General features: G+C 40.4%; 1 protein-coding gene across 5 annotated transcripts; it reads right to left on the bottom strand.

The window, feature by feature from the left end:
* Positions 1–4,361: 4,361 nt before the first annotated feature.
* On the bottom strand, positions 4,362–11,703 carry LOC5506645 (metabotropic glutamate receptor 3). 5 transcript variants are annotated; one of them, XM_032375092.2, is made up of 3 exons: positions 8,091–10,674; positions 6,983–7,900; positions 4,362–4,758 (listed from the first exon to the last, which is right to left on the bottom strand). In XM_032375092.2, the coding sequence occupies exons 1-3, from the start codon at positions 9,808–9,810 to the stop codon at positions 4,646–4,648; spliced, it is 2,751 nt and encodes a 916-aa protein (XP_032230983.2). In that variant the 5' UTR covers positions 9,811–10,674; the 3' UTR covers positions 4,362–4,645. The 5 variants fall into 5 exon arrangements, with proteins under 5 accessions (XP_032230983.2, XP_032230981.2, XP_032230980.2 ...); XM_032375090.2 differs by lacking the exon at positions 4,362–4,758 and adding an exon at positions 10,681–11,703 and having other exon boundaries at positions 6,471–7,900; positions 8,091–9,906; XM_032375089.2 differs by lacking the exon at positions 4,362–4,758 and adding an exon at positions 10,724–11,703 and having other exon boundaries at positions 6,471–7,900; positions 8,091–9,981.
* Between the last annotated feature and the right edge of the window lie 154 nt (positions 11,704–11,857).

Raw genomic sequence — 11,857 nt, 5'->3', positions numbered from 1 at the left:
TTGAACACCTTTTTTGTGTTGACTGATCGAGGTATATTTGGGGGATACAGGGGTCTAGGATCCTGCTCTTTACTGAGATTTATTTATTCGACCAACCAAATGGATCCAGGCTTTATTCAATAATTTAAATTATGCGGTACATCAAAGTTAACAAACACAATTCCTGGTGTGAATATGGCTGTCAAAGTTGTCAAGAGTCTAATGGTAAATTCTTATGTCCCATCATAGAAGTTCCATTATGAATATTTTTTTATCAAAACAATACTCCGACAAGCTTTGCCCTTGTGCAGAATATGCCATGGATGTTACAGCATTCAAAAGATTCCAAATAATATATTTAGACTGTTTAGATGCCATACTTTAATTTTTATGTATCGATTTAGGGGCGATTCTCTCCTTTATTGGACTGAATATTCAGAAAAATGTCTGGAAATTAAAATCCACAAATATATCTCCTTTCATGCATTACATATTGGTGCACCCATCCTTTACCATATAGTGGCCTTGTTATTGGTGGCCTTCTCCAAAATGAATGCAATGGAGAAAAAAAGCAGATTGATTTTGGAAGCAAATCCTAAAAAAATACATCTAAGACATCACTGAAAGTGCTAAAATGCTAACTTCTAATTTCAAACCAAACCCTTTCATTGATCTATCTAGTTTTAATGCTCTTTCATGAGCTACATAGATGAGCGATGGCTATAGTAGCACCCTGCAAAGATACCAAGGTTTTTGGTTAAAAGCGGGTCAGCCCGAACTGAATAATAGGCATAAATGATCAGCCGCTTAGCCGGAATAATATAGTTTGGCCCGGTGGTAATTGTTTCCAAAACAGCGGAACCAGAACGTTTTTTTTTTTTTAATTTGATAAAGTTGGGAAATATCTTATTAATTATTGTTGTTCATTAAATTTTAAATTTTCAATCTTCAAATGGCAATACAAAAAGTTGAAAACGACCTATTTTCAAAAAGGAAAAATAAAATTAATTTTAAAAACTGAATTATATTTAATTATTATAATTATATCTTATATATCTTAGGAATAGGCTGCGAATAAAAAACTGTTACTTTAGTCAAGAATGGGGAACTCTTATAATAAAACTATTTCCAAATTTACATCGGGGTGTTTGGCGCGAAGCTCTGACCGAGATAATTCAACTCACCAGGAATCACCCAAAGGGTTTTCAACAGACACGCACAAAATGAAGAATTTCAATAGAAAAAAACAAAACGTCTCTTTCAACCTACAACTGGCATATAATTATCAGGCGCTTTTAAAAAAGCTTACGTCCGAGTATGTTTTATTCTTTGTTTTCTGCATCATCCTCTCATAATTTTTTTATCTGTTATTTTTTTTTGGGGGGAGGGGGTGGTGGGGGCGGGATTAGTCTACGCCTTTGTGCACAGACATATGCGTTAGACGATCGGTTAAAGGTAAAAGCTTATTTGCTAGCCTATTTTTTTCTACTAGAATTTTCTTTTGATTTTCCCTTAATCGTTGGCTGTCGTTGGCCTTAGATTAATTAGTCTCCCGCGAGCGCGCTAGCCTGCAAGCTAGCGGATCCCGAATCTCCGGAGAGCCCGGCTACGAGCGCGCGGGAGACTTGTTAATCCAAGGCTTTTAGGGTCTGGTTCATAAACATCAATTCCTATATGTTTGCTTGCATTTACTGGACTTAAACTGTTCTAAGAGAGAGATAAAGCAAAAAAAAAAATAACAAATAACAATAACTCCTAATAAAAATAACAATAACTCCTAACAACTCGAGAACCTCACCATTTACAGATTTAGAATCATTTGGCAAAAAGGAGGACTACTGGTTTCTCGCAAATGAGCGATTTTAACCCGAAACGTATATATTTAGAAGCTCTGATATAAACCGCGTATGAATGCTCAGTAAAAGGGATGATCCCTAAAATATGTGTGAAAAAATAAAACATTTCCATCGTTAGACAGTGGAACGACTCTGAGCTCGTAGAGAAAGGAAAACAGGTGATGAACAAGAAGATTACAAATGGGTATTTCATAAGGAAAACACCCTATATATTCTAGGGTGCACTTTTAAATAGGTAAGATCCGTTATCAGAAAAAGAAAACTGTTTAATAACCCCTTGCCTTGAATCGATAACAGACAAAACTTAGATAAAAACCTATTATAAACAAATTTCATGAGATGAAGAGAAACCTTATCTTTAATTAAGTGTCTTCAAGGTCACTTACTTTTAGCAACTTCATTTTGCCGAATTTGGCCGGAGGACAATTCATATTCTATTTTTTTTCCTCAAAGATTGCTTCTTAATCATTGCTAATATCGGTGGGGGTCCTAGTTGCTAAATCGAATATTATATTAGAAAATGGCAAAAATCAAAATAGATTTTTATTTAGGAATAGCTGCCATCCAAAATTTTTCTATTCCTAAATAGAAATTGAGCATTTTTGTTGAAGTTGATTTTTTTTCCTTGCTTGAAAGGTCCCGAAAGTTGTTGTAGCAGATAAAATTAAAGTGTCACTAAAATAGCGATTTTTATGGTGGTAACTTTGATAACGATTTTATACAGTTATAGCGTTACACTGGTTTCAGAGCCTCGAACGTCTCTCTATTTAGTGGCCAGCGAAATTATAGTGCATACAATCAAGACAAAAACTTCCATACCGACAACAAAGCTGCCCTTTCGCAACAAATATAGAATACTTTGAACTCACTAGAATTTACTGGGTTGGTTGAATGGATTGAAAACTGTCGGGCAGGGCATTTAGTCCATCCTTTTCCGACTGTCGGGCATATAATGTTTTTAAAATTGACCGATATGCAATTTCTGAATATTTGAAACATTTATTTTCCCTTAAAACATGTTGTTGTCTGGCCTGAAGTTTTATCGAAAAATTTCACCTACCTGGAATGGTCCACAAGAAAGAAGAGTTTTGTAAGCAAGAGAGAAGAGTTTTGTAAGCAAAGGCAGAACTTCTCGTCTCCGTCAAACCTACAAATGGCGAGTCAGTTACAAGCTGACTTCCAAACGATGTTCGTTGTTTTCTGAGAATGACGACAAGAGAGAAACCTTTTTTCCTGTTCGTTGTTTTTGCGGGATTGGTATACACCTGTTTGCGTACGAAGACAAATTTTGTCTCGAGTCTCATGTAATGGAAAAGAGTATTTCTTTTTTATATTGGGGCTTAAATATCGTCACGTACTAGGTTTTTGAATTTTCTGCTCAGAGTTGAGTAGGTTCTGTAAACGAGATTGTATAATCATCGGATCATATAATCATCGGAAACAGCTAAAAAGCGTTTTTTCTTCTCAGTGCACTAGTACTAGAGGAAGTGGAGAGGAGGGGGGGGGAGGGGCTAGAATATCCCTTTGATATTTTCCCTCTATCAACGGCTGTTGTTTTCCTGAATAGTGAAAAGAGCCTGCAGCGGGAGACCTGTGATAACCTAAGGCGTTGGAGTCTGGGCCGGTTTTCAAGATGGTGGTCAGGAAAATCGTAGTAAACACGAAATTGGAATTTTATGAGCTTACACTGGGGAAGAAACAATAAAGAGCCGTAGTTTTCAAAACAAAACTATTTGTTAGGCGGAAAATAACAAACGTCGAAGCAAAAACTGTACAATGATCTGAATTTTCCTTCTTTCGACATTTCCGGATTCTTACCAGTTACCTATTCTGCCTCGCCGTGTTATTCTCATTTGGAAGAGTAAGGCGGTACGCATGGGGACATGAGGGGAAGGATGGCCTGGAGCCCCTGGGGCTAGTTTCAAGTCATTCATATTATGTGACAATTTTCTATTGATAAGGTTTTAATTATTTTTCTATGACATATTAGTTAGCGATAACCATTAATGATTCATGATTGATGCAGTTGATAATATGATAAATAGATAGATAGATTTTTTTAAACTATGTACATTTTTTATCCATTATAAATAGTAAAAAGTAAGGCAAGGATTGGATTATAGTTAATGCTCCTATGAACATTCCAATGGCTTTCAGATACCTGGGTTCGGGCATGAAGCACTGCGGATTACGATACATTGACTTTTGAGAGTAAAAATAGGTGTATCCCGTGCGTTGCCGTTAGTTAACTACACGCGGCTCTAATAGCAGATATTGCGTTTCCGCTAGTGTAAACACGACTTTAGGTCTAAGGTACCCGACATAAGCAGATATGGTGTTGCCGTTAGTTTACACGCGTTTTACGTCCGGTATTATAAGAAGTTTGATATGATGTCGCTATTGGTGTAAACACGTCTTTAATGTCCAGTGTCCTATCATAAGAAGGTAGATATGATGTCGCTATTGGTGTAAACACGTATTTAATGTCCAGTGTTCTATCATAAGTAGGTAGATATGATGTCGCTATTGGTGTAAATACGTATTTAATGTCCAGTGTTCTATCATAAGTAGTAGGTGGATATGATGTCGCCTTTGGTGTAAACACGTCTATAATGTCCAGTGTTCTATCATAAGTAGGAAGATATGATGTCGCTATTGTTGTAAACACGCATTTAATGTCCAGTGTTCTATCATAAGTAGATGTCGCCGTTGGTGTAAACACGTCTATAATGTCCAGTGTTCTATCATAAGTAGTAGGTGGATATGATGTCGCCGTTGGTGTAAACACGTCTATAATGTCTAGGTTTTTATCATAAGTAGGTGGATATGATGCTTCCGCTAGTGCTCTTCACGTGTATCGCCAGATTGTCCACGCCAAGTTCTTCAAACTGCGAGCTCTTTCTCTCTGATGCCTTGCCGCTTGCTGTTGGATAAAACAAGCACAGGTGTCGATTCTTAGAAAATGTCTCTGCTTAATGTGAGAGGCATGCTTAGGGATTCGGCGATTTGAAAGCACTCGGAGGCGCCCGCTGGGTCTCCAAGGTTGCGGGGGGGGGAGGGGGTAGGAGATTGAGGTAGGGGGTGGGCGATGGGGGGGGGGGGCGTAGGGATAAAAACCCGGCCGAGGTCAACTAGGTGGTTAAGTGCCAAAATAAAATTGATATTGTTTTCGCGCTTACAAATCGATATCAAATCTCACGCTTTTTGCACAATAAAATAACCTTGCTCGGTTGACAAGCGTATTTCTAGCTTTTCGGACCACAAATGCAGAGATCTCAGAGATCCAACGGTCTTTGTGGGCAACTACCAAAAGCCAAGAAAGCACTAAATTATATAACCTACCGGACTAAGGTGCTCTTTATTTTTTTGTGACTGTTTAAAATTTGTGCTTAAAGATGTTGATGTCATAATGATGTTGACGATAATTATGATGATGATGTCATAATGATGTTGACGATAATTATGATGATGATGTCATAATGATGTTGACGATAATTATGATGATGATGTCATACTGATGTTGACGATAATTATGATTATGATGGATTTTTTATCATGATGATGATGGTGTTGGTGATGATGATAACTATACGTTGACGATGGCTATGATGATGATATGATAATAATTAAAGATTATTTGACCCGTAGCAGTATTATTGGACGAGAGACGGTGTTATCTTTTCAGAACTCGCGAATATGAAACCTTATAAAGGCCCGTTCCAGGAATTTTCTTGAGGGAGTGCGAAATCCGAAAAAGTAGAACTTTTCCGGTGGAGGGGGGGGGGGGGGGGGGTGTAGTTCTCTGATAAAAATCTGACCACCCGCGAAAAAAAAAATGATTTTTTTATGTCTTTGCAGTATCTACACGGGACGTTTATTGCCGGATTTAACTACATACCAGAGTGATCTAGCTTATGCTTTAAATACGAGGTTCCGCTATAAAAGGGAAAGCTCCTCCCACCCCTGGCTCAAGAACAATCAGTTATTAATCAGCCGTCAATGAGACAACATGTCACGACAATTGCTCTGAGCGCTAAATTCAAAATGTATATTCTAAACCAAAATAAATATCATTCCTAGAGTTGTCCATCTAAAAATGTTTCTATCTATCGTAAAATAATACCAACCTGTGTGCGCTCTAAAATATGAGCATTTTAATCAGGGAGAATAATTTATGCAGGTGCGCTAGATTATGGATAGCGCAAAATTTTAAAAATTTGCATTGAAAACGTGAGTGGACATCAAATAACTAATTCAACTGTCTGGTTAATTGTGCAAAAATATTTTTATTCCAGCCGACTGAGGCTTAGAGATAGGCAATTTTACAGAAGGCTTATAATTTGTGACCGCTAGCGTGGCAGTGTTCTCATTATAATTGCAAATTCGAGCCCGGGGATGGGAGGAGCTTTCCCTTTTATAGCGGAACCTCGTGTTTAAAGTTTTGTCTACAAATAGCACGTCTATTGAGAACCGGAATTGGATCTTCGGCCGTTGTGTGTTGTGTGGTTGGGGGGAGGGTGCATTCGCACCCCCTGCACCCCCAGGGTACGGGTTTGCTATAAAACGCAATAAATATGGGTCTTGGTCATGCATGAGGACTGGTGTTAGTGAAGATATATCATCTGATAACATGAGCATGTTTATATTTTTATTAGTATCAATCAAACATATAACTTCACTACTTCTAACAAACATATTACAACAATCATAGGAATTAGACGACTAACATTCATTGTTAACACGTTGTATATTATGATTGGTTACTAACAATCAAACTATACTCCATAATAAAGGCTCCTCTTAGCCCGCGTAGCAAGCGTTTTTTGAGGTTTTGGCAGAAATAGGGATAGCTCAAAGATCATGGCCGCGGGAGAGTGGGGATGGGTCATACTCTTCGCTCACTTTCTATTTCCGTCTCTCGCTCTCTATTTCCGCTAAAACTCCACAGAAACGCTTACTACACAGGTGAAGCTCCCCTCTGCCTTGCGAACGTCCCCAGAATCAGGCCTACAGAAAACTCTCTACTAGACTAGGCGAAGGCCTAATCAAATATTCACTACTTCTGTCCAGCGGTATACCGCGAAAGCCGCCATTACTCGGGTCCTCGTTACCCCTGACCAGCGGAAAGCCACAATACGCGCCCTTACCTGGTGTGCTTTGAGTTTCGGAGTCCTTCCGCCAGACGTTGAGCGATCGGCTTCGGATATTCCTCGTTGGTCGGAAGAGCACGATGTATACCTTTGGGCCAAAAACGCACAGTAAAAGCGTCGTGGCGTTTAGCGTTACGTTTATACTTAGCGTTAGCGTTTTGTAGTCTTTATCGTTAACGCCGATTTGAACGGGTAACAACGCCAACCAGATGACGCATGTTGTGTACATGGCAAAACCGATGTATCGTGCTTCATTGAAATTCGCCGGCGTCTTACGAGTCCTAAAGGCGTACATTGTACACAGCAAAATCAAGAGAACATTGTAAGACATTGCCACAACTAAATCGTAGTCTTGAATATTACAAGTCGATAATATGTCGGACTTGGTTGGGAATTTTTCGATTTGTTTCGGAGACCAGTAGCCGAGACCGACGCCAGCAAGAACAACCTCTACGCCGACGACTGCAGCAAGGATCAGAAGCTGGGAAGCCGGATTAATAAAGTCGGGAGGCTTCGTAGAGCGCTCGCTCTTCGCGAAGATCCTCGCAATACGGTTCGTCTTAATCAATAAGGCGGCGTAGCAAACACACGGCGCGAATCCGACCCCGAATCTCTGCAGCCCGCACACGAAGACGGAAGGTCTAAGAATTAACATGATCCCCTCGACGTAACATAAGAACAGGCCAATGAGAAGAGTCGCAGTGAGCTCGCGACCTGATGCCTTGACCAGGGGGGTCTCACTGAACATGATGAAAATGACAGAAACCCCCAGGACACAGATGATGCCGACTGTCGCAAAGCACGTGACCATGATACTCCAGGAGTCGCTGAGGTAGCGCAGGGGGAGGAGGACACACCCAGTGCGGGTGGGATCGGGCCTCTCGAGCTCCGTACACCGGCCACACCCCGTCAGATCTAAAGGAGAAAAGAACGGTTGTTAAGCCTAGAACATAGTAAATACATGACTTATGACATGTTTTTTTTTTCTACTGAAGGAGGGGGGGGTACTGTAAGTTTTTAAAGATGTCCTGAGTCGAACCCTTCCCCCCCCCTCAGGGAATTTAATGAACACTCCCTGACACCATCATGGGATGAAGTGGCTTACCTTTCACGTACTCGTCTTTTCCACAAGGCAGGCATGTCCAGCAGCACGCCTTGTCCCGCCTCAGCTTTCGATAGTAGCCCCGAGAGCACGGCTCGCCACAGCTTGACTGTACCCCACTGGGGTTCAACAGCACACCCTCTCCACCCAGGTCTAAGCCCCCTGCCTGTAAGGCGGGGTCTACAAAATGTAGGCCTCCATCCCACGTTGCCACTCTTATATAGTTGTACCCGGATTCAGTCTGATTGAAAGTGAACACGTCGTACATTCCCGTGGCATCCCCCTGTGAGTCGAATTTCACTTCACCACTGACCCCCTGAAAGGAAATATTCTGTAAAATCGACATCAGCTCTTCACCATTGTTTTGTCGCATGAGATCCTCACAAAGACCATCCGTATTAGGGCACTTATTGCGATAGAGCACATCCAGGCCTGTGGCAAAGGCCCTCACTGCATCAATAACAAATGGGACCTTATTATCAATGTACATTTCCTTATAGAGGGACGTGTTTGCTGGACACGTACTCGAGTTTCCGGTCAACTTACATTTGAAGTTCTTTTCCCAGAATTCCTCGAACCACGGGTTGGCTTTGGAATAGTTCGTAGGTGTTAGGCTGGTAAAGTACTCGCGATATTCCGTGTGTGGTATCGAGCGTAGAGTAATTGTAATTGCACCCTTAGCTAACGATTCACGACCTTTTACAAGCCCGTGTCTTGTACCCCAATAATCACTAGCGATCCAAGAAAACCGGCCTTCCGCCTGGACTCGCTCTGCCGCATTCAGTAGTTTCCTTATATCATTATCCGTACAAAATAGCACCACTCCGCGCATTCCGGTCTCCCGCATAAACCTTCTAATAACATCATCAAATGCTTCCGCTGTGAATGAGTGCTCAATAGTTACGGCCTCGACAACACAAATATTTGCCTCTTTCGCCAGCATGTGAAATTCCTCGATTCCGCGTTCCCCATAATTTCCTTTCGAATTGACAGTGAAAACAGCGCTCCAGTTTAGCGCCCTAATAACGTCTCGGATAACGCGCGCTTGGAAAGCGTCAGATGGTACGGTTCTCATAAAGAAATCGTACCGGTGTTTGTTACTCAGATCTGGACTTGTTGACGCGTAGCTAATTTGTGGCATTTTGAACAGCCTCAATAAATTCGCGACTTGAATAGATACCGAGCTGGAAGCTGCTCCTATAACTCCCGCTAGAAGGGTTTTATTAAAGTTTTCGTCGACTCCACTGCATTGCTGAGTGGGTAAATTCTGTCTCGAGAGAGAATCCATAATGAATTCTAAAGTCTCTTCGAGTCCTATTGTATCCGTTCCGCAAGTATCATGTATTAGAGCACCTAGCGTCAAATTCGGTAATAAGGTAGTATTTTTGTTGACTTCCTCTATGGCGAATATCATCGCTTCCAGCCTTTGAACTCCTCGCTCGCTGCTCAGTTCGCCACATGTTTGACCTACAGCTGTTTCTAACCTCGAGTGCACGGGGAAAAGACCCCCTAAAACGATGTCCGCTGTTATGTCTGGCGGGAAAACAGCTCTTTTCCGCCTTGTGATGGGCCGCGAGGGATTTAATGGTCCAACAATCGAGTCTAAACTTTCGGGTCTTTGCTTAGCACTTTCTCGGGCAGTTTCTCGAGTAAAACATCCGCTGTTTCCAATAAATAGAAGTACACTTGTCAATAGAGAAACCCTCGAGAGAGAAGACTTCATATCAAATAATCATCTGATTTTGAAGGATGATACGGGAGACTCTTCAAATTTCGACGTCTTCTGCTAGAAGCTTGGATGACTCTTTGCTTTGATCGGCTTCAATTTTAGTTAAAAAAAAAAAAAAGACAAATGGGATCTTAGCACTTCTATTGTGTCTCTTAACACACCGAACTAAAAGAAAATTAAACCCACAATAAGTAAACTTTAAATACTAATCATGATTCGGAAAAAGGTAACACCTATAAACATATCACAAAGCACACATCCGAAAATTTCTCGTCAGCTTTGAAGATCATAAGCCGCCAAAGTGGCGATGTTTGCACGTGGTTTTCTGTGTTAAAGTGTTAGTTTCCAGCGTAGGAGTTTGATTTTGCGTCATAAACAATTCCAAACAAACACAGACAATAGCGATTTGACAGCTCATAATTCTCCATGGGACTAGGGTATTAAATTTTTGCACCATTTTATATCATATTATCTACAAAAAAAGTAATCACAGCGCGTTTCTAGTAGAGTTTCTATGGAAAGAAAAATAGATTTACATCACTTTCGACTTGTGTTTTTATTATCGTAAACAAAGCTGGTTTTTTTTAATATTCTACAAAATAACCCAGAAAAATCGTTTAAGTATGCCTTTCTCATATGTGCTACTAGTGACTATAATTGCAATCTCAAATGGTCATTGTTATCTTGTTATGGTTTTATTCCGAGCAGTCAAGTCATGAGTATGTTGTGTAACGTTGCCAAATACAGCTGTATCCCTTTCAAGCTCCTTACTTTGATAAACTGTCAAATTTATGCATTATTTAGGAGCAACAATTTACTTCCTCGTTCACAAGTTAAGAGAAATGCTGACCTGCAAGAACTTACCACAGATCTGAGAGAAAAATCAGTGATTTTTGCGTTGACTTACCATTTCCTGATTTGGCTAGTCTGGGGTCTTGTCCAGCGTTTTTATTTATGGCAAAAATAGAGATTCTAATTTAGATGAGCAGTACCAAATCACGCAATCAAACGAGACTTACTTCCTTGGTCGAGAAAATGTGCACTTTGTATCCAGCTAAACTTCAAAGAAAGTGCTACTTGAAGTCTTCTTACAGATGTAAAGTAGGTCCGTTGAGTCATTGGGTCATGGGTATTTCCGGTTGTGTTAGAATATTCGAGGTTTACCGCAAAAACACAGCTCGAATTTCTGTAAATGTCTCCGTAGGAAGCTCCGAATTACTGAGAAGACGGGCTAGCTGTGGATAATGTCAAAATCCCCCGTTTTGACACAGGAATACCAGAAAACTTTCTTCAACAGTCTTTGGAATACCGTAACTTGGAGCCAACAATTCCATAAGCACCATAATTAAGCAAACGTCACAGCTCCAAAGTAATATTTTATTTCATTAATTAATCAACTTTTTTTTCTCTTTGATTTGCAATAGTGTCTAAAAATATTTGTCTTCTCCCTTTAGGTACAAAGGCGACCATAATCCTCTTAGAGAGGGTTGGGGCACGGGAATTAAGGATAACTTTGTCAGCGATTTCTTTATAAAATAAACAAAAATGAATTCCCAAATTTATAATCCAAAATGTCTCCTGTCCTCTGAGTTAGCGAAATCCTTTTAGTTGCCTCTTGTTATATTTCTATTTCTCTTTTCCAAAATCGTTGTTTTAAAGTCTCGAAACATTTGAACGGTACTGTGTAACCATAGTACTGTGTGACAAGCCCGAGCCCTCTTCGAACCTAACTTCGTATTTAGGTTCTATATAAAATATAATTTTATAAAGAAATCGCTGACAAAGTATCGTAATTCCCGTGGTTGGGGTTGGTGTTTTTTAAATACCACGAGGGGAAGGGAAGATAGGGGAGCAGAAGTTTTAACAACCTTAAGGGGGGGACTCTGATTTTTTTATGAGTTATACTGAAATCGTGAGGGTGTTGTTGTTGTTGTTGTTGTTGTGGTGGTGGTGGTGGTGGTGGGGGCGGGGGGTTGACACCAAAACACCTGCCCTGAAACTTTAAGGTGTCCTGAGTCATACCTCCTCCTTGCACTCCTGC

This window comes from Nematostella vectensis, chromosome 9 (assembly GCF_932526225.1).
Source record: "Nematostella vectensis chromosome 9, jaNemVect1.1, whole genome shotgun sequence".
Taxonomy (NCBI): Eukaryota; Metazoa; Cnidaria; class Anthozoa; order Actiniaria; family Edwardsiidae; genus Nematostella; species Nematostella vectensis.
The sequence above is the reverse complement of the archived record's forward strand: the minus strand, read 5'-3'. Positions and strand labels throughout refer to the sequence as shown.

Bases quoted from the DNA above. Each gene is read 5' to 3' on its own strand.
- LOC5506645 (XM_032375090.2), bottom strand. From the start codon at position 9,810: ATGAAGTCTTCTCTCTCGAGGGTTTCTCTATTGACAAGTGTACTTCTA. The intron at 7,901-8,090 runs GTAAGCCACTTC...TTTCTCCTTTAG, and splicing joins AAAAGACGAGTACGTGAAAG to ATCTGACGGGGTGTGGCCGG.